The sequence below is a fragment of the Mizuhopecten yessoensis genome, unplaced genomic scaffold, assembly GCF_002113885.1.
Source record: "Mizuhopecten yessoensis strain PY_sf001 unplaced genomic scaffold, ASM211388v2 scaffold6217, whole genome shotgun sequence".
Taxonomy (NCBI): domain Eukaryota; kingdom Metazoa; phylum Mollusca; class Bivalvia; order Pectinida; family Pectinidae; genus Mizuhopecten; species Mizuhopecten yessoensis.
In genome coordinates, this window is record NW_018406439.1 from 53,154 (window position 1) to 75,472 (window position 22,319).

At 34.2% G+C, this 22,319-nt stretch overlaps 1 protein-coding gene across 1 annotated transcript in view; it reads left to right on the plus strand.

The window, feature by feature from the left end:
* The window catches only part of LOC110451854 (cadherin-related tumor suppressor-like), a 112,379-nt gene that overhangs the window by 31,341 nt on the left and 58,719 nt on the right, over window positions 1-22,319 (plus strand). Inside the window, exons 37-41 of the mRNA XM_021500067.1 lie at window positions 1,715-1,874; window positions 2,636-2,732; window positions 4,052-4,179; window positions 4,389-4,516; window positions 5,399-5,571. Of these exons, the coding sequence (XP_021355742.1) occupies window positions 1,715-1,874; window positions 2,636-2,732; window positions 4,052-4,179; window positions 4,389-4,516; window positions 5,399-5,571 (686 nt within the window). The remainder of the gene's footprint in view (window positions 1-1,714; window positions 1,875-2,635; window positions 2,733-4,051; window positions 4,180-4,388; window positions 4,517-5,398; window positions 5,572-22,319) is intronic.

Here is a 22,319-nt window from a genome sequence, read left to right on the forward strand (position 1 = left end):
TTATATACGGTAAACATAGCCACTTCATACAGGTACATGGACGGTGGTTTGCCTCACCCGGGGCACTTACGTAACTCGTCGAGGTGTGAAAACCTAGGTAAATGGGGAGCTAAATACTTAACGTCCAGGTTTGTTTTCCTAACGGTCGTATGTGTCAGGCTCAGACCAGGTAATAGTCCGGTCACTTATCACAATGTTATTTACCTGTTCTGTTACCTTTGAGAAAATCCATTCTTGACAAGTCTAACGGTCACTGTAATACTGTGTAACACGCATTGTAAAACTGTACATAATCTTAACTGTTGTGAGAGAAATTGATATATGCAGTGTACATTATTGTATACGAGCCTTCCGTATTATTTTCATTTCGTAATATTGATCAACAAACTGTACAAAATCGCACAGTTGTGCGGACAACAGGGCGAACGATTGTTAAATCGCACAGTTGTACAGACGATGTGTGGACGATGTGCGGACGGTGTGTGAACGATGTATGCACGATGTGCGCACGCTATGTTTGGTGCGTTATGCGGTCACACAACTGTAGACAAAATGCGGTATATTGTATTAAATAATTCCTAAGTGTGTCTTAAAAGTCAGACGAAGCATACTACATCTCAAAAATATAAGAGAAAGGTCAGGCTAGGTATACATGTACCACATCTCAAATATACCTTTATTATATTCCATGCATTAAAGCATACGACACAAGCCACTGTGGATAAACATAATATTTTTTTGGGGTAAATTGTTCAGGTAAAAATAATGTGCCGTGTCAACCAATTTCTACTTATTCGACGTTCACTTCATACTATTTCATTTTATCACATAATGTACTGTGTTATCCAGTAAATATACCCATGTCATACATATCTTTTTCCGTATTAACCCATGTAATATGACCTATCGGCCCGGTGATTGGTTGTAGGTTTCAATTGTTTCAATCGTCATGTCTTAACGCTTATGACAAGTACATGACGTCACAGACTTATGCATTGGAGTCAAAAGGGCGTTATTTTACATTCATATCAATGTTACATGAACATTGTCGAATAAATGCCTCAAATCTTGATTATGTGATAAAAAGGATCTTACACTCCTTTTCATATGAAATTTATGAAACTCGTCACGAATTTTTCATATTAGCTCGCACGAGGCTCGCTAAATTGAAAAAACAATCTTAGACTCGTTTCATAAATCTCATATAAAATTGAAACTCATGTAAGATCCTATATATACGATGACCTAAGATATCAAGAAATAGTTAAAAGACAACATTCCACATGAATCTTACATTGTTAACGTCGCCACGTCATCGATATATATATTTATCACCATGTAAAGTTTCAAGGAATAGTCTTAATGTTTAATTTGACGGGCACAACAATAACTAACATGCACGTTTAATGTTTTGCTTGTGAAACATGACTATTATTCGGTGAACTCTTTTTGATTCTTTTGTAATTTTGAAATATGACGTTAAAACGTATTATTAGGTCTAAGTTTATTTGTTTTGCTAGCGTTGGTGATATTTTGTTTAGAAGTTATACTATATAATATGTAGTATATATCTAAATTCACTTAACGATTATTTAGAATTCGTCGTACGCGAGAAAAATGTTCCTGTTCTAAAACTCCCCAGGCATTTTAAGGTCGGAATGAAATGTTTTAGAGTTGGGAGATATTTTGACTGCTGTAAATTTGTCTGTTTTAGTAATATACAAGCAGAGGACAAAGACGAAACGCGTGAGTATAACACGGTCACCTACTCTGTGGTCAAAGATGAAGGCTATTTTGAGATCGATCCATTTAATGCTGCACTGCGACTCATTAAACCACTCGATTACGAGGATAAACATCAGATCACCTTCCAGGTAAGTATGCTGAAGTTTATACTTAATATCATGATAATAGAACTGTTGACCGAATTCAGTAGAAATGCTAATTACATTAATTTTATCGACTTTATTGTCGTTGTCAAGCAATCAATATGTTATATTTTCGATACATATTAATCTTTTAAAGTGTTGGTTATGAAAAAGATCCGGCATCACAACACGTTCTGTTCTAGTTAAATCCTTATTACTAAAAAGGAAAGTTAACAGTTAACCAGTCATTTTCAACTTTCCAGGGTAAACATGTATACCCATGAGCATATACTACACATAATATTTTACAAACATTGTTCTGATCATATAGATGACGATAAATGAAATGATGAACGAGAATATCTTGTGAATAACACCTTCTTCTTATCATTTTTATTAGTGAAAATTGAAAATGAACAGAACAAGGACAGAACGTGATGTGGATTCACAAAGAGTTTATAAAATGCCCAATGTATTTACTTGCATTTCTACAGCTTTTGAGGGCTTCGTTCCCCCTTCCTATATCACCCCAACCGAGGCTTCGCCCCTGGACCTCATTCCTATAAGTGTGACTCAACGCCAGTTACACGCCACTATCATATACTCATAGGTCCTCCCCTTGCATAAAGACATTGCGCATGCTATTATGTCGAAGTTCGAATGAGTCGAAATTTCGAGTTATAAACACTAAAAAAACGAAAAATAATTCTGCATTGACCTTATTCTCTTCCTTGTATACATAACTACAGTGATTGTTATATTTGCAGGTGATAGCAAGTGACGGAGATATGAATCACAGAGTCAAGGTCAACGTCAGTGTTACAGTATTAGATGTCAACGACAACGCCCCCGTGTTCTCTTCAGGTTAATATAGTCATAATTGGAAATGTGGGTGTTTTCAGATTACAGAAATATGAAATATGTGTTGAAGATGTTTCTCAGGTCAAGGTTATTGATGATGAAATCAGAAATTATTAACATAAAAAAACATATACAATATTGTATGGACATATTTTGACCCGCCAGCCTCCTTTGGTGATAAATTGCATATGGTAAAAATCCTTTGTGAATACTGCCATAACACATGTACATGCACCAGGATAATTGTTGTTTAGTAAATAGGCGTTATATCTACCAGGATCCAAAAGATAACCCCCAGTCAAATTCACAGTTACTTAAAATGATATATTTGATATACTGTCAAATCTATATTGTATGGTCCTCTTTGATATGCAAATAATCATTTTGATGGTACATCTACTTGGTGTTTGATGGATACCCTGCCTTTATAACGGCATAACGGGGTTCGAAAAGTCAGAAAATCATTGATCTAGGTCATTGTTACTTGAGGTAGAATAGGGATGATATACTGTCAAAACTCCATTTTATGACTCCATATGATGAATTGAGATATATTATCCAGATCGAAAATAAAAAGGCCGCTAAGAACCTGACTGGCTGGCTGGCCTATACCTTTTGTACTGTTGGTGTAGTTTTATTCATACTTGGCGGCAAATGGTATATATTCTATTTAAAACGTGTATAAATAGTTATAAACCATTTTTTTAATTCAAAATATTTCCTGTGGCTTATGTTTGAAGATTATGGTGAATGTATGCGTTCAAACACATACACATTTATATATCCTACGAACACCTGTTTGTTTGGATCAAGTGTCTAAATTAGCCTATCCTGTCATCATAATTATCAGACCTGTTTTCATTGGGCTAAATTCGAGTTACCATTCTAAAATTCCGTTTATATATTAACGCCTTGAAAATCCCACTATTATATTTATATCACAAACCCAAAAGAACATTTGAATTAGAATATTCCAAACAATAAGTATATATATACATGTACCCCGTTATTTTAGGCCCTTTTGACCTGTCATTGTTCTTGTTGATATCAGTAATTAAATTGTTTCATCCACCCATTTATTGACATAAAATAAAGAAATTCAATTTGCGTGTTTTTACAGTTTTTTAATGTGTAATTGACGTAAAATATTTCAACGTACACCATCATTGATTAGATTTTATTAAAACACGTGCAAAATGTTTTATATTTCAATGTTTTACTTCATGCTTTACTTTACTTTGTACATCAGGAGGATTTTTGTGATTATTCTCATTGATTTTCTGTGTATGATTAATTCGCATTTGACTGTTGGTTTTATACAGAGCTATACAACTGTACAGTCGACGAGAATGTTACCTCGTCGATCAACTGTCCTGTACTCGTTAATGCAAGCGATGTCGACGCGGGAGATAACGGACGCATACTCTATACAATAGAGGGATACACAAAGGTAGGATAACGGATTAAAAGGGTAAAATCTATATGAAGTATTGAGTGTTTATATATAAGCTAAACTTATACAAAACAATGTCCAAACGTACCACAAGTATCGTGTCAGGGCGCATCCCTAAATATCTGTATTGATACTTAAACCTGTTTCAGATATTCTTATATTCTTGTGTTCAGTTATGTAGACGATGCTCTGTTTTGTACTTGCAGGATACTTTCACGATCAATAAAACTACGGGAGATATACACCCCAGCCTGCCATTGGACTATGACTCCGGTGTAAGAACTTACATACTGACGATCCTTGCCACCGACAATGGCAGTCCTAAAATGACGGGGTATATATACTTATTGTTTAGAATATTCTAATTCAAATGTTCTTTTGGGTTTGAGATATAAATATAATAGTGGGATTTTAAAGGAGTTAATATATACGGAATTTTAGAATGGTAACTCGAATTTAGCCCAATGACAATAGGTCTGTTAATAAAGATGACAGTACAGGCTCATTTAGACACTTGATCCAAACAAACAGGTGTTCGTCGGATATCTAAATTTGTATAAAAGCACAAAAGCAATTTCGACACAAAGGCCGAGGAAACTGGTCAGATGTGATCCGCCTTTTGTCAATACACAAATATAAACAATTCAATTATAATAAGTATCAGACAGAGACAATACTTACTTTACATTTATACTGTTTATCGTATCCTGTTAGCTTATCTTATATGACGGCTGGAACCCGAATGTCATTTGTTAAGAAAACTCCATTTTTACACGATGTACCAAAGTTGATAAATGATTTCTATGAATAAAGTTTTGATAAATTAGATATAATGCGTAAAATCTTAAATATATTTTAATAGGTGCAAACAAAATGTGTTACGCTGACAGCAATGGACGCGGTTATAAATTACATTAAAACATCAGATATTAAAAAAACAAAGCAATACAGAAGATATTCACATCGGGCGATATGACGACAATGCAATGATACCATGCCAACAGCCTAGTATTATATTATATATAAAGTACATCTGGAACATGTGTCGGACAATGGCTGTTACAGACAATGCCTGTGACTATTTCAATTATATCTGAACTATAGAGACAACATGGTTCATCCTACTTACAATATGTATAGACATTGATACTTATTACTGATGATTGCACGGTTCATGAGATGTTGTGTCCTTATAACTCCTTTTCCATCCTTAAAGCTCATCTATGGTAAAGTTGACTGTGAAGGACAAGAACGACAACTCCCCTGTAATTCATGGGCCGAGTCAGGTCAACATTCCGGAAAATTTACCCCTCAAAACATCAGTTGCTACCATGTTCGCCACGGATGCGGATATGAAAGACGTGCTGTCATTTGCTCTGTCTGAAACAGGTAAGACGTGATTCCATAATACTTTGAGATTGTTAAAAAGTAGTACGTTTTAGCAATCAAGTAATTTCTCATGAACAAAAAATAACAATTCAATAACTATATATACAACTATAAATTTCCTATAAAGTTGTTTTGATACACAGAAACAGAAACTGTAGTACATTGTATTAACATATTGACACATGACAATATATGCACGCAACTCCTGCACATATATTACACAAAAACACACTTAATCCAAACATGTTTTCACTCTCCATGTAGTACAGCTAACAAGTATAAATGCACGTATGTATTTAATCACCCCATAACTACTAGGTATGACATCCAGCTGCCGGATTGAGTATTTGATAATTATACAGGGTGATTTTGCAATATTTTGTGACTTCACACTTGAATTATGAAATCACGTCCTTTGTCTAAAGATTTTCAGAAAAGTTAATCAGTTATGCTTTGGTTGAAATTAACTATTTTCGTTTGTTAATATATATATCATTATGTTATGATTATGAGTTATTTGTAAACTAGATATTTAGCACTTGATGATTAATTATGTTATATACTCATCCTCGTGTGATCATTTAAATCTACTCGCTAACATAGATATATTAATTCATTGGACGATTGGTCAGCATATTTATTTCCTGGAAGTTACCATATATGTAATTAATTTTCAAAAGTCACAAATGACACATCTTTAATCGCATGTCTTCATATTTCTGCCATTCTACGAAATCAATTTATGTATATGCATTGAAACTTACTTTCAATATGATTTAATGATTACTATGTCTGCTGTCAGTATTGTATATCTAACGTAACGAAACGGACATTGTATAAGTACTAAGTACTTGTGTCCGAATCGTTGTTAATTATCGAAAATATAATATATTGTATATTACCAGAAATAATTACAGTTTAAACTAACTATGTTTTATAACATTGAAATATAAACTTATGAGAGTGAAAGAAATGTGATTCACCGTAATGAATCACGGGACATTTTGTGTACATTACTTGGCAGTGAGATGTAGAATGATCTTGACCTGAAAAGTGATATTTTACACAATCGACAAATCAGATTTTTTTTTCCATTTACAACATTCCAAGCCACCACCCCTCCGTTAAGATACATATGAAGCGACGGTAGAATAACTAGCTTTTTAGTGTATCATCGGTAAAAACATCAAGGTACTTAATTGATTACATTTTTGTAAGCGAATCTGAATGATTAATAACGTACAATCTAACATGGTAGAGAAAAACGCATGGCAGAATCTATCTACATTCGTGCTTCGTACTCGTGAATAGATTTGGAAATATACCATCGTCGTAAAATATATTCAACGTAATTCAATTTCCATCGAACTTTTTTTTCTCAAAGACAAATATTTATGTTCTTTTTACCGTTATTTCCTATCCTTGAACTTATGTTTTTGACGCAAGCCTTGATACATTTCCATCAGTGTGTCGAATATATTAAAATAAAGAACACCAAAATGTAATCCATTTCAAATGTTATATATTTGGTGTGTAGATAATATGGTATATTTTGTCTTTAAGCGATGATGATGTCAATTATCTGTCTCATTATGTTGAAAATATGTGAAGGGACCTGATATATTTTGTTTTTATGTGTTAATAATGTCGCATATTCTCTTGATATGTTAATTTAACGTTATGATATAGTTTGCCATTTTATATTGATGATGTGTTACATATTGTCTTGTGCGTTGATGAGATTTCGGAACAAGTTTTAGATCATTCATTATAACATATATTGTGAACGTTTAATTAATAAATATGATTTTTTTATTTTAATTACATGCATAAAATTTAGACAGTTATAACAAAAATATAATGGATAAGAAATGTTAAAACATTAACGCCAAAAGCGATCATTGTTTTAGTACATTACTAATTAGATATTTGAATGTCATTCATATTGGAATATTTCCGTTTGATTTATATATTTCAAGTTCACTATAAGTAATCATTATCCATATTGTGTAACACAACATTTTTACTGAATACGTTCACATACGTTCGTTAGCGAAATATACAGTATGGTTTGTGAAGGAAACTTTAAACCCAGGAAATCGGAAAGCGTATATAAAATGTATTCTTTAACTTTATTAACTTTGAATGTTATATGCAGAGTAAAGTAACCATTCTGTTTGTCTACATGTTCATAAAGAACAACCATTTAAATGTGTATATCTAACGGTTTGATGACTTGTACGATATAAAATGCCATATACTGTTAACAAGTATATTTAAGTAGACAAAATATACAAGAAATCTACATACTGAATGACGATCAAATCAGCAAGTCGATTCGGCTTCTCTATTCTAATACCCATTAATAGCTGACTAGTGTCTATGAGCCTCATCATCTCAATTCAGAACTGACCCACTGCGGCCTCTCCAGATTTTGTTTTTGTTGCCTTAACTGCCGCCTGTATGATCATGTAGCCTTCTCTATCCAACACTTCGGAGTGTTCTTATTCATTAACATGATTTTGTTGTGTGGCGTGATCTGTAATTTCCTGTTTTGCTAACTTAACGTCCTTATATCTCCCTTTAGGGTTCATAGACTCTCGCGCCATTGAACAAACCCGCATTGATTTGTCGACATGATCGCCATTTTGTACATTTTCAAAAATACGCTTATAGCGTTGCCAAATCAAAATCAACCATTTGATGGCTGAATTGCTAGTGCTCGAACAGAATACGTTTGTATGCACGTTACAGTGAACAATGCAAAAAAGTGACTATTCTGAAGGTCTTCTGATAATATATGATTAAACACTATTACAATGTGACGTCGTTGTAGAAGATATGATATGTAGAAATAATGTATTGTAAGTGATACATATTTGACATTCGAGGATATTTAATCGACGACCACAACAATTGATAACATTTCATCAAGCATGCGTGTTTTTTCGTGAGAAAACAGATCCACTGAAGGAAGTCTGGTGAGTAAAAACTAGACAGGAGTGTGTTCTTAGTATATGTTATCTTATCGATGCCTCAGCACTTTATCTTACTCACCTTTCCTGTATTTCCCATATTTATAACGCTACCTATTATATATATTTATATCAGTATTTGTATTCTAGGTCACTTGTACGAATGAATTGAATATAGTCTTTGCAATGAAAGGTTTGGTATTATTTTATCTGTATAAGAATAGCAAATGTAAATAATTTATTTTAGTGTTAACAGTCAGAGATCAGCTGTCACCAGTTGAGCTTAAACCATTATGCTACTGAATATAGTCTTTGTAATGATAGGTTTGGTATTATTTTATCTGTTTAAGAATAGCAAATGTAGATAATTTATTTTAGTGTTAACAGTCAGAGATCAGCTGTCACCAGTTGAGCTTAAACCATTATGTTACGTTCGTTGTCAACAGTTCAGCCGGAACTTTTTTCTTGAGAAAACTTTTTCTGATTTACAGTAGGCCTAAAGTCGTGATATTTGGTCGGTATAATGCTTGGTTCAGAATTATAAACTCTATCAAACATTACCCTTACTGGCTTCTGTTAAACAGGGCCAAACATTTATAAACTATTTCATCTGCATAACTTATAATTAAAGAGTAATGATATTCGGCAACGAGCATGATAAGATGGAGGTTTAGGATGTGTTTTTTTCAAGAAGCAACATTCAACTCCATTTCCAAAGTAAAAGAAGTAAAATGCGTATAAAATTTGTAAACACCTCTTCTGAATATCTACGAGTGTAGATTACGATATTTTGCCTGTGGGCACAAACATTATAGGGCTGTATGTTCAAATGAATCACCTTGACCAATTTCGAAATTCAGGGAGGGCAAGTGTGTTAAAACATTTTCTCTTGATAAGAGCAATACTTAAGGTAACGATATGTTGCATGTAGTTTGTTGGGAAAAAAGAAAATTCAATTTGTTCAAACTAATGGCATTGACCAATTTCCAAAGTCATAAGCGGTGTTTTTTTTCGAATATCGAGAGGCTTAGGGTCATAATATGTAATATAGCACGTTTGGATGATGCTTTTAATTTTTTTCAAATTAACAATTTCAAATTTCAAGATCACAAGATTCTGATTTTTTAAAAAACAAGAACATATCTTTTGCATAACTAAGAACCATCAGATAATGATAAACGATTAGGAGCATGGTGAGGTAAATATTAATGAAGTCTGTTCAATAAATGCCATTAACCTATTTTAAGGCCTAAAGGAGAACACTATGTTGAAAAGATCTCTTCTGAATATCGAAGAGTATTAACGTAGAGTCTGTATTTGGCCTCTGGAATCATAGGGTTTATAACAGTTATTTAGATCAAAATGCCCTGTGGTTATGCTAGTGTTACACTGTGAAAATACTTTGTGGAGATTGCATTAAGTTATAACTTGTCAGCAATGTTTTGTACCTCTGTTTTATACCGAATATTGTAAATGTGTACAGTACAAGGACAATTATGTTTATTACAAATACGGGTCATTATCATATGGATATAAATTACGTTTATTTCAATTTATTTCGTTGATGTCGCGTTACATTTAATTGCTGTTTTTTCAAGGACTGCCTGCTCAAATTGTTTCTGCACCAGTGGGAACAACAACTTCAAGCACGCAGGTAAAGATTCAATCTTGTAATTTCCTTTTAGCATAATGTATAGATTATAAATTTGTATAGGTCAATTCACTAGTTTGTGTCTTACGTTAATCTTTAAAGATACATGGTTGAAGACAGTACCGGTGGCTTAAATAGTCCCATAGGCTTGTCTTAAATTTAACTGCCACAATCATATTTTCTTAGTATTGGCTTGGTTGATAATGCGCATACTTTACCAATTATTAATATGAAGTTTTAACTAATACACCTCTTATGTTCGAAATTCATATAAGCAAGTAGTTTAATACACCTCCTCCTTCTGTTATTACAGTAATTTAGATCAATTTAGACTTTCACCATTTACATATGTATCCCCTAGTATCGCCGATGAGTACTAAAGAACGAAACAGCTCTATTGTGCAATGCAATTAATGTGTTGGCAAACTGTATCTGTTACCAACTTTTAAAGGTGCTATCACATAGATATGTGTGTTTTACGCTCACCATTAACTAGTAGCAGTTGATTGTGTTAGTCTCTTGGCATTAGGTATCGCTATGGTGTTTATTGTGGCCACAGAATGAACAATACATTTGATAAATTAAATTCGCAAGCTTTATGGCCTCCATCATTATTTCATGGTTTTTTTTCTAATTATTATTTAGTTGTGCGTTGAGTAATGCGATATGTTTTACTATAATTTTACCTGTGCACCGATTCTTACACATTGATGAAGAGAATTTTTGGGGTTTAACGTAGAAGCAGAAGACGCTTACCCTTCCTGGACATCTGGTCTTATTCTTCTTGTACCTTTTTTAAAAATGGGTTACGTATCAATCCTTCCTTTGTTCTGTTTTGTTCTAGATTTATTTCGAATTACGATATCTACAGTATAAGTTGATTAAGTTGCCTTTTTATTAGGCATCGTTTGTACTATGTTCGTCTTGTTAACAGATTCAAGGCGTGGGTAGTAATGCTACGTTTATCCTGAGCCGAAAGTCTGGACTACATACCATAGACCCAGCAAGGTACTGCAGCGAATATTGATTCATCATCATTTGATTAACACTATAGGCATTCGTCTGCAATATCTCTGATTACTTGACATCATAAAATACTTTATAAGTTTGAGCAGTACATACTTGTTAACCCACTATTCATAAAAAAAAATGTGTGTGGTTTTTATCCCATACTTCTGATATGGGGTCGTTAATTGTTAAGACTATTTCGTGGAGATATTATTCCAAAATCGTGGTTCTATGTATATAATTGATCAGCATATAACTTGAATATAATATCGATGTTGCAAAAAAAATATAAACCATAGACTACGCTTATATTTTGTCATTTAGCGTCGATATTGTAATAAACAAGGCCTTGGACAGAGAGAATAACCCACATGGCTACAACCTGACACTAACAGTCACAGATACCGTACACGTAAGTACACAGTGAAGTTAAACATTTATATACGCCCCAATTCACATACACATCATAATTAACCACAGTACAATACAAACTTACAGTGCGATTTAAGCCTACAATATATTCATGTAATAAACAAATATGTTCACATGTGTCAATATTTACACGATTGCGAGAATTCCATCTCCTATTGGAGTACATAAATACGGAAGATCATTACGGCCTTGCAGAAAAGCATCAAAATCGTTATTTCTTGCTACTGTATTTTTTGCATACTAATCAGTAGAAGTGTCGAATAAGTACATGTATAAGCCGACAGTTTGAGTAGGAAAATAAAACTTTCTAGAAAAGTAGGATATATACATGGTACACAGGAAGCCGCAAATACATGATAATACATGTCACACACAATTTAATCTTTTTCAATATTCGATAAAATATCCTGCTTCACCTCAAAAATATGTGATTTATACAATCAATTAATAACAGACATTAAAAAAGTAATTTCTCTCGTCGTTTCTAGACATCCACAGTCACCGTGTCCATCAATATAGAGGACGTTAACGACAATGCGCCCGTATTTCAGCCTTCTTCTTATAATTTTACCGTTGACGAGGAAGTCTCACCAAAAGTGATTGGTAATGTTACAGTGAGTATACCGCATATAACATTGATACTACAACGAAAATATGACGAAAGGTTTTATATTTATTGTCATATGTTTTTTCAGTTCATGGTACAACTTCTACAGGAAGATTCCCATTTATGTCAGCACGTATTTCTATGTATTGTAAAATGTTCATCATATCCTTAAACGGTATATACCTTTGAACTAAGTGTAAAAACAATTTAAAAACTATAAATATTTATTATATTTATTATACATATATGTATGCCATGTATACTTTAGTATGTTTTACAACTACCAACTCATCCTGATCATCTTCAAGATATTATCTTGATACATGTAATTCTTTTTCAAGGCCACCGACAAAGATCTACTTGAAAATGGCATGCTGCAGTATTCAGTGTTGCCACCATGGTAAGAAACACGACAATTCAAATCTTATGTGATACTGTCTCTGCGTGTAATAAATGCTACAGATATTTTGATGAAGCTAATTATACCAGCAACTTTGTTTAACATCAAAGGTAGGATATTAATAGACTGGACATATTTTATAATACTTATCAAATGCACATGCAGACATTTATATTTGACTGATGCTGATTGAGTTGTATTAAGATGTACTCGTAGCGAAAACAACAAAATACCGAAGTGTATACGAATCCGTAAATTGGAGTCGTTTTGTCAAAGCAGTGTTTTGATTAATTAATTGTAGTGGATATAACATATGTAGTGATAAGATTCACCTATAAATGAATAGGTAATTATAATAACAAATCATACTGTACAAACGTGTATTATTCTCCATACCAGGGGGAGTAACTTCTGTATAACAGAATCAGGACAATTAAATGTCACATCAGACTTGGACAGGGAAACATTTTCCGCAACGTCCGGTCAAATTACACTTCTGGTAATGGCGACAGATGGGGGGACGCCCCCTCTCAAAGCCACAGTCACAGTAACTGTACACGTGAACGATGTAAATGACCACGCCCCTACTTTCACGGACAACGTAACGAACATTAGCATGGACAAGGGACAGAATGTTTCCTTTCCAATAAAGGTATGAATATCTTAAAAAATCAAACAAACTTAACGGAAAGACAAATGGTGTGGAATATGTATTATTCAAATTAAAAAGTAAATTGACAATTTGTAAAAATATGAACAATGGAACTTAAAGTGTAACTTATATTTTTGTATTCTATTTCAGGCATACGACGAAGATGAAGAGGCAAATGCTCGCATTTATTATAGTATCGGGAACACTAACGCTACCTCAGTAGAAGTAACAAATGGAATGCTAATGTCCACAGCTGCGCTAACATACGGGGTGTATGAGGTGGAGGTAATAGCTTACAACACTGTGCCATACAGTATACCAGAACTAACCAACAGTACCCTGATGGTGTACATACATGTTAAGGTACGTACGTCTTGTATAGCTATGAACGTACGTCATATATTGAGTGAAGCTAACTTGCAAAAAATGCAACAATCAAAAATCTTGCTAATGTCACTACCTGCTTATGATTAAATCATTTTAAATTATTATTCGATTGACAGGAAAAATGATTTAAGTAGAAAAACCCGATGAAATGTATTGTTTTCATGTTAGGACATCAATGGTCAAAGGCCAAAGTTTGACAACACCTCCTACGAATTTTCCATCAGTGAGGACTTTGAAGTTGGACAGTTATTGAATCAGAGGTAGATATTGGATATATATTTATTATTATTGTATGATCACAAACAAAAAGATTACTGACCATGAGCGTTAACGTTTACCTGTATCATAAAAACTGTACATAACAATTGTGTGTCATTTTCAGCTGGCGATCATTTTGACTATAAGTGGCAACGGAAAACGGTCCAGTCATTATGTTTATGGTTTTAAGATATTTATTCTCAAAATTGATTTTTTAATCACAATTAAGTATTTATTTCAAGTAAGTGTAAATATCGTACATACTTTTTGAGCAAATAAAACATCAAACTGCCTACGTTATTGTATACTTGGGAGTGGTAGTTGATGAAGGAGCTAGGAATTACATGTGCTATTGTTTGTTACAGTAATATACACGCAGAGGACAAAGACGAGACCCGTGAGTATAACACGGTCACCTACTCTGTGGTCAGTGGTAACGGTTATTTTGAGATTAATCCACAAAATGCCGCACTGCGACTCATCAAACCACTCGACTACGAGGATAAACGTCAGATCACCTTCCAGGTACGTTACCTGAAATTTGTAATACTGGATTCGTTTGACGCATTCAGTAAGAATATTTTGTAAATATGTTTTATATATGTTTGTATTAAACGCTCTTCTTAATACCTAAAGTGATTGTGATATTTCCAGGTGATAGCGAGTGACGGATATATGAAGCACAATGCCAAAGTCAACGTCAGTGTTACAGTCCTAGATGTCAACGACAACGCCCCCGTGTTCTCGTCAGGTTTGTCATAGTTGTCATAGTTGATACCACTCACTGCATATTACAATCCATCACACATTAATTTGGTGTTTGTAAAGTTTCTCAATTTTGAAATTGTATTAAATGGAGGTCTCAGCAACGGGTTTTCATTTCCTGAGATAAGTATTCTGCTTTTATTTTACCATTTTAGTACGTCAAAATTTCGTTCGGTCCTCAGCATCGGTGATGAGTCTGTTAATATTAATAAGCATGTCTAATGTATCAACTGCTGTAGTTCAAGTGTTTAACTTAATATATTGGATTCTGAGACAAAATTTATGCTAATTTATATTTCTTCGGTGATTCTATGTAGCGCTATACAACTGTACAGTCGTGGAGAATGCTACTTTGCCGATCAATTGTTCTGAGCTTATTGAAGCAAGTGATAACGACACTGGTAATAACGGACACATACTCTATCAAATACAGAGACACACAGAGGTAAGCATTACGGACAATATTAATGTTGTAGGCAATATGATGCTATCTTGGCTTACGTCTTGTGTTTATAATATATGCTAAGTATATCCAGTTTCACCATCCGCGATACACATTAAGAATGACCATAAACGATCAAAAATAGAATCCAATTCCCGGAAAAAGAAATATTTACGTGATTGTTCTATAGAACTAGATAAACAAAGGCACAACGAGGTGGTCGGTGATATGAACGTAAAAAAAAACCTGGATCTTACAGAACTGTTTATTACTTTTGTGTCGGTCTATCGCTTCTCGGTGAATGAGGTTTTCCAGTGTGTCGAATACCTCCGATCGGGCACGTTGTTCACGTGACGAAACAACGTTGAAAATATCAATTTCTCAATATAATTTGTTATATTATCATATACCCCCTTGAATTATTTAATGTCTCTCGAATCACAATATAAAGACAAGTTTTACTATGAGAAGCGATGATGAGGATTATTTTCTGATGTTTGGGCGCTTAAATTTCAAGAAGTATCGACAAGCAGCTTTGTTCGTGGTTACTGACCTACAGCTTCTCTGACCCAATGGATAAGTTACTGTTTCTCACTAGATACCATGTGCATATCCAGGGGATGCCACTGGAAATGAGATATATTCAGGATAAAATGGGAGTGGACTGTCTATCTTTTAATGTACTTGTCCAAAATTAGCGTGAGTATACCACTAAATTTCTGTTACTTTCTTTGTAGGATATTTTCAAAATCAATAACACGACCGGACTTATCCGACCCCCTTCTTCCTTGGATTATGACACAGGGGCACGAACTTACATACTAACGATACTAGCTATGGATAATGGCAATCCTAAAAAGACAGGGTATATATGTTTATCGCTTCGAACTTTGATTTAAATTATATGGTTACGATAAATGCTATATTATTTCTAAACATTTTCTTCAGGTTGGTAAGTATGGATTATAAAAGGTTCCTTTCACGCAACAAATAAGAGTTTATATGTGACGTGACGATGACTAGTACGGTATGTACACTGTCACATTCATCAGACAAATGACCAGTGAATCGTATGCACTCAAAAGTGTAAAATGTGTTTGAGTTGTCCACAAAATCGGTGTCGATTCGACTACGCTGTAGGCGTATGTACAATAGTTGTTGTATATATACCGAAATGACTCGATTCAGCTACGCATTGTTTAATGCTTGGTAATAGATGTGAGAGAATATATGAGCCCCCTCATCTCGATTAAGAACCTGCCCACTGCGGCGTATACAGATGACTTCCTTTAATTGCCGCTTGAGAACAGATTGCTCTGTCTGTCCATCACTTTGGAGCTATCCCGGTCAATCACATGATTTTTTTGTGTGGCATGGTCAGTGATTGCCGATTTATTTATCTAGGACTTCGACTTCCTATCTAATCTGGTGAATTTCTTAGGAATTCTTCTGTATGTTTTACTGTAATATTTCCTTGGTTTTGATTGATATTACAGTAATTTGCACTCATGGAAGCATATGTTTAAAAGTTTATCTCAACAGGTTTCCTTTATTAGATAACATTTATTTGAACAATAGTAATCTATTTTTGATCTACCTTGGCAAAATAGATTATTTATATACATATTTTCAATTGTGTTATATCTACTTATAAAAGCATTGCAATTTCATTAGACATTTCAATAATCGAGATTAACTTCAACCGTTGCAATTTCTTATATTCCATTACATGTTATCGTGTATAACGTAGTCATAAACCGACACGGGAATATAAAGCATAGGATCAACCTGAAACATCGTTTAAGATACATTGATCAACAACTGATTTGTGTAATTAATTAAGTATAAGTTGGTCGCATGAAAGATGCAATGTTGCCATGTCCTTAGATTTATTACATTCCTTACAGTTCGGCTGTGGTAGAGGTAACTGTGAAGGACAGGAACGACAATCCACCTGTAATACATGGTCCGAGTCAGTTCACCATTCCAGAGAATTTACCCGTCAACACGTCAATCGGGACTGTATTCGCCACTGACGCGGATATCAACGATGTATTAAGATTTTTATTGACTAGTAATACAGGTAATAATCATCAGACATTATTTTTCAGCTATGCCTACAGGTAGAAGCTTGGATACTTGGTATACCGAAAATACCTCTTGTGTGTCTCCGATGGGGGAAACAATTCCCATGGATCATGACGTCACAATGGAAAATGACGTCTAAAAGCATTGTTACGTACCGTCATAAATCAAAGATTGATCAATGAAATCACGTCCAGGGTGTTACCCACTAGTGGGTAACCAAAACTGTTTACCAAATCCTAGCAAATTTATCCAATTGGTTAATGAGTGAAGAAACCTACAGTGGTTGTGGAAGATACATAGACGTATGCTACTTAATATTACAGAAGCTATTTGTTTTCATTGTGTCTTGTATTATAAGAACTATGTATGAACATGTACCAGCAGCATCGAGGACCTGTTGATATTTTTACCATTGATGTAGCTTTTAAATTTATTACCAGATTTTCATATTCAAAAAGACACCGGGATATTGTTCCTTACACGGATGTTTGATTACGAAAAGGAAATCGACCGGCATACTCAGGTGAATGTCAGTGTAAGTGATGGCACACATATTGTTGTGTTTCCTATTTCTGTGGACGTTACTAACGTCAATGACGAGACACCTGTCTTCGTTAACTCCTCGTTAACACCAAAGATATCAGAGGACATGGATAACCAGTCATTCTATATCCAGGTAAGATGTGTGTTCAATAGAACATTCGTAACATCATGAATATATAATCTAACCTTGTTTGGCACTTAATTACTATTTCTTGAATGAGGAATTTACAGGATTGGTATATAACGCATTAATATAATATCATAATGACATTATACGATATTGCTTTTAAGGAGAATGATGGTCACAGAAAATAATGTTAGTTTTTAGGTCAAGAACGTCTTAACGACTGTGTTGGGCTATTTTGTTTTGTACGTAAATCCGTCTAACAATGATTGAGATTGTGTACATCAAAAGTCGATTATAAATACTGCGTCAGAATGACTGCTTACGAAGTTTACGTCTAACTCTATCTATCTAGTAGCATGAAGATGTATAACATATAAATTGTTGTATATTGGTATACATGTGTCCTAACGACAAGTACACTTGCTTATACTACTTACCACGCAGGCAACGGATGGCGATATCGGCTCTTCGTTGTCCTACAATATATCCACTAATCCAAACATCCGGATATCAAGAAAGAGGTAATTACATTATAGAAGTAAGAAAGAAATCTCAAGACTGAAATTAACTAAATTGGAATAAGACCTGTGCATTGAGTTCACTCTAAATGTACGGAAGGTTTAAAAATTGACAAAGTTTAGTGTAAAAGTAGAATATGCCTCGTCATATATTTATACAAATTCGATTATCCACAATTATCCTATGGTTATAATATATTTTGAATTACCAACATCGACTAACTTTTCATCATATAAAACTCAGCATGGAAAAAGGGTAACCAATGATAAAAAGTGCTCGCTGTATATTGCAGCTGGTCAGGTATTTATTTTTTATTTATTTTTATTTATTTTGTTATTAGTGGATTGGTTACAATTGAAGGACCTGTCAATTCACGGGACAACGATACAATCACATTCACCGTCAGTGTGTCTGATGGAAAACATGTAAGCGTTTGAATCCTATTTTTTGTCAATGTGTGAAATGGAAAAATGTATGAGTATTTAAATCACATTTAACATCAGCTTACGCCGAAAATGTTCGTATTTCAGGTTCATTTGAAATGAGTATATCGAATGTCCAATGCTCTTTTTGGCCAAAGCTATTTATCTGATGTGCTTACGTCTACCATAAAAGAATGTCCCTTTCGTTATAAAGGCCAAATTTCCAACTAAGCAATTTCAGTGTCTACCATGATAAAATACGTGTTCCCTATATCATTGGTGTCCGCCACACTTTCTATGAGACATTATGGTTTTTTGCACCTACGGTACACGAAACTTTTTTTCTATTTGACCACCTCTACAGTTAGCGGGGTTAATGATGCCTTTCGTTTTGATGTCTCACCTGGTCATGTGTTGGTCCCTTTGTAGACTTTTTGCAACTTTTGAGGACGTATTGTTCTGTGTTAAACAAATTGGCAGTTTGTTTTGTTCTTTTTTACCTTTGTAACGGTATACTTTTATTCTCATTTCAACGTGATACAATTATGGTTATACCAGATGGAAACTGCTACTGTGACGGTCCAGGTGATTGATGTTAATGACCACGCTCCTAGGTTTGAAAATTCCACTTATACGTTTGAAGTCAAAGAAGGAGTGGACGATGCTTTCGTTGGCCGTGTAACAGTAAGTTAAAACAACGCTCGACAAATTGCATTTTCACTGTACAATCCATACAACCTAAAATAGTTACTTTGACTAGATGACGTGGTATATTGTTCTGTAAGTTTCAGGTACAACAGTTCAACAGCCGTACAGTTGATGTACAGCTTTGTGAGCTCCCTTCTCAATTGTGATACATGTAACATTGGTTGGTCCTCTATAATAGCATTGTTATACCGGAACAAGCACAAACATATACATCTTCAGTATGTGGCAATCCGTTTAATAATGACCTTTCAATCGGTTTACTATAAATTATCTGATGTAGCTTAAACTTATAAACTTACAACAGTTCGAAGAATTTTGTAAACGCAATTCCCCCTTTGTGCTGTTTTTCTGCATGTTTTGGAACACTTCAGATCTGTAATTTCAATCTGCTTACTTTGAGACTGATATGTCCTATATAAGAGTTTTCTTACTTTGTGTTTCTAGTGAATTTTATACTATTTAAGCATTATTTACATGCATACTTATGATATTATTTCACAGGCCATTGACAAAGATCCCCGTGATCTGGATAAGCTGCGATATTCAATTTTGCCACCATGGTAAATATTACATACCAATAATTTAGTTTTCATGTATTTCGTGATACATCGTTCATTTATTCTGAAGTAAGTGTAATATCACCAACACTTTTATATTAAATCGTATACTTTATATTGTTTAATTCAGCCGAATACTCTGGTTACGTTTAGATGAACAACCTCTCAACAAGTCACATTATTGCATAAACAATGTTTTGCAAGCTTATATTATTCAAATTGCCAGGGACCGAAACTTCAATATAGGAAACAGTGGAGAGATCCGAGTCACATCAGCATTGGACAGGGAGAACCTTACCGAAACCTCCGGCAAAATTATATTACTGATAAAGGCGGAAAATTCGGGAATACCACCTCTAATGTCTATAGCCACACTCACTTTACACGTGCAAGACGTTAACGACCACGCCCCTTATTACACGAATACTGTGAAGAACATAGACATGGACCAAGGACACAATGGGTCCTTTCCTGTAGAGGTATGGCTTCTGTCAACGTTCTTAATCTAGCATACTCAATTCTAGCGCTTTTTAGATTTTGACATCTTAGCGCGTGGATGAATTGATGCACCGACAGTAGATGCTATAGAAAAGTGTATACATGAATCGCTCTAAAAACATCGAGCTAAAATATGAATACTTCTTACATGTGAAAGTTAACAGTCCTTAACTGAAATACGGGAACCAATTTATCAAAAAAAGGAAAATAAATATGATTAAAATACAGCAATGTACGTAGTAAAACACTAAAGTAATCTTTATACAGTTATAAAACTGCAACAAAACGTATCATACATTTTCATTTGTAATGATGTCCTATTTAAGGCGTGTGACGAAGATGATGGGAGATACGGTCACATATATTACAGTATTACAGACACTAACGTTTCTTCACTGGAGATAACAACAGATGGAATACTGATATCCACAGATACACTTACATACGGCGTGTATATGGTGGACATTATTGCGTATAACGCTGATCTTTACACGATACAAGGACTAAAAAACGGTTCCCTCACGGAGAATATAAATGTTAAGGGACGTTCACCAAGTTTAGCGATGTTTACATATCAGCAACATCTTATTAGCTAAACGCATAGGTTTAGTTTAATGTTCATGCTACCATATGATTGTAATAAGATACTTAAAGTCAATGAATTATCCAATTGACATGACGCTCGATATCTCATATTTAAAATAATGTCAAGTTTCACTTTATATCAGGACATCAACAACCACGGACCCGTGTTTAACAAGACTCTCTACGAATTTTCTCTACCAGAAGACTTTACAGTGGGACATTTAGTGAATGAAAGGTAACATAACAAAAGTTCGCCTTTATTGGAAACCTACATTGCATCATTAATCTCTATGAATTTCTCATAGTCGAACAACTGAAGGACATGATTCAAAAAATATTTTCTTTATTTTGTATTATTATCTAGTTTTGATTTCTGATCTGATAGTATCATTTTTGAAGTAATTAGTCAATCTTACACGCTTTTCTGTTGTTTCTGTACACAGCCTATTTCTTAAGTGAATCATGAAATTGTGATTTCAATTTTTAACTAGAAATGTGTGCGGTACTGATATCGCTTGATATATCCTTCCATGTTCTCGCCCCTCTCTTCCAATGTTCCTGGTTCTACTCTCCTTTCAAATCTGTAAACGTCACAAACCATTCCGAGATAACCAAAAAACTGATAAGCACCACATCCTATACCAAGATTCATTATTAGATCAAAATGCTGTATATTGTATCAAATAATTCCTAAGTGTGTCTTATAAGGTCAGACGAAGTATACTACATCTCAAAAATATAAGAAAAGTCAGACTAGGTAAACATGTACCACATCTCAAATATAAGAACATTTATTATATTCCACGCATTAAAGCATATGACACAAACCGCTGTGGATAAACATAATAATTATTTCGGGTAAATTGTTCAGATAAAACTAATGTGCCGTGTCAGCCAATTAAACATTTTCTACTTTTTAGAGTTTGGAGATATTTTGACTACTGTAAATTTGTCTGTTTTAGTAATATACAAGCAGGGGACAAAGACGAGACCCGTGAGTATAACACGGTCACCTACTCTTTGCTCTATGACGAAGGCTATTTTGAGGTCGATCCACGTAATGCTGCACTGAGACTAATCAAACCGCTCGACTATGAGGATAAAACTCATATCGACTTTCAGGT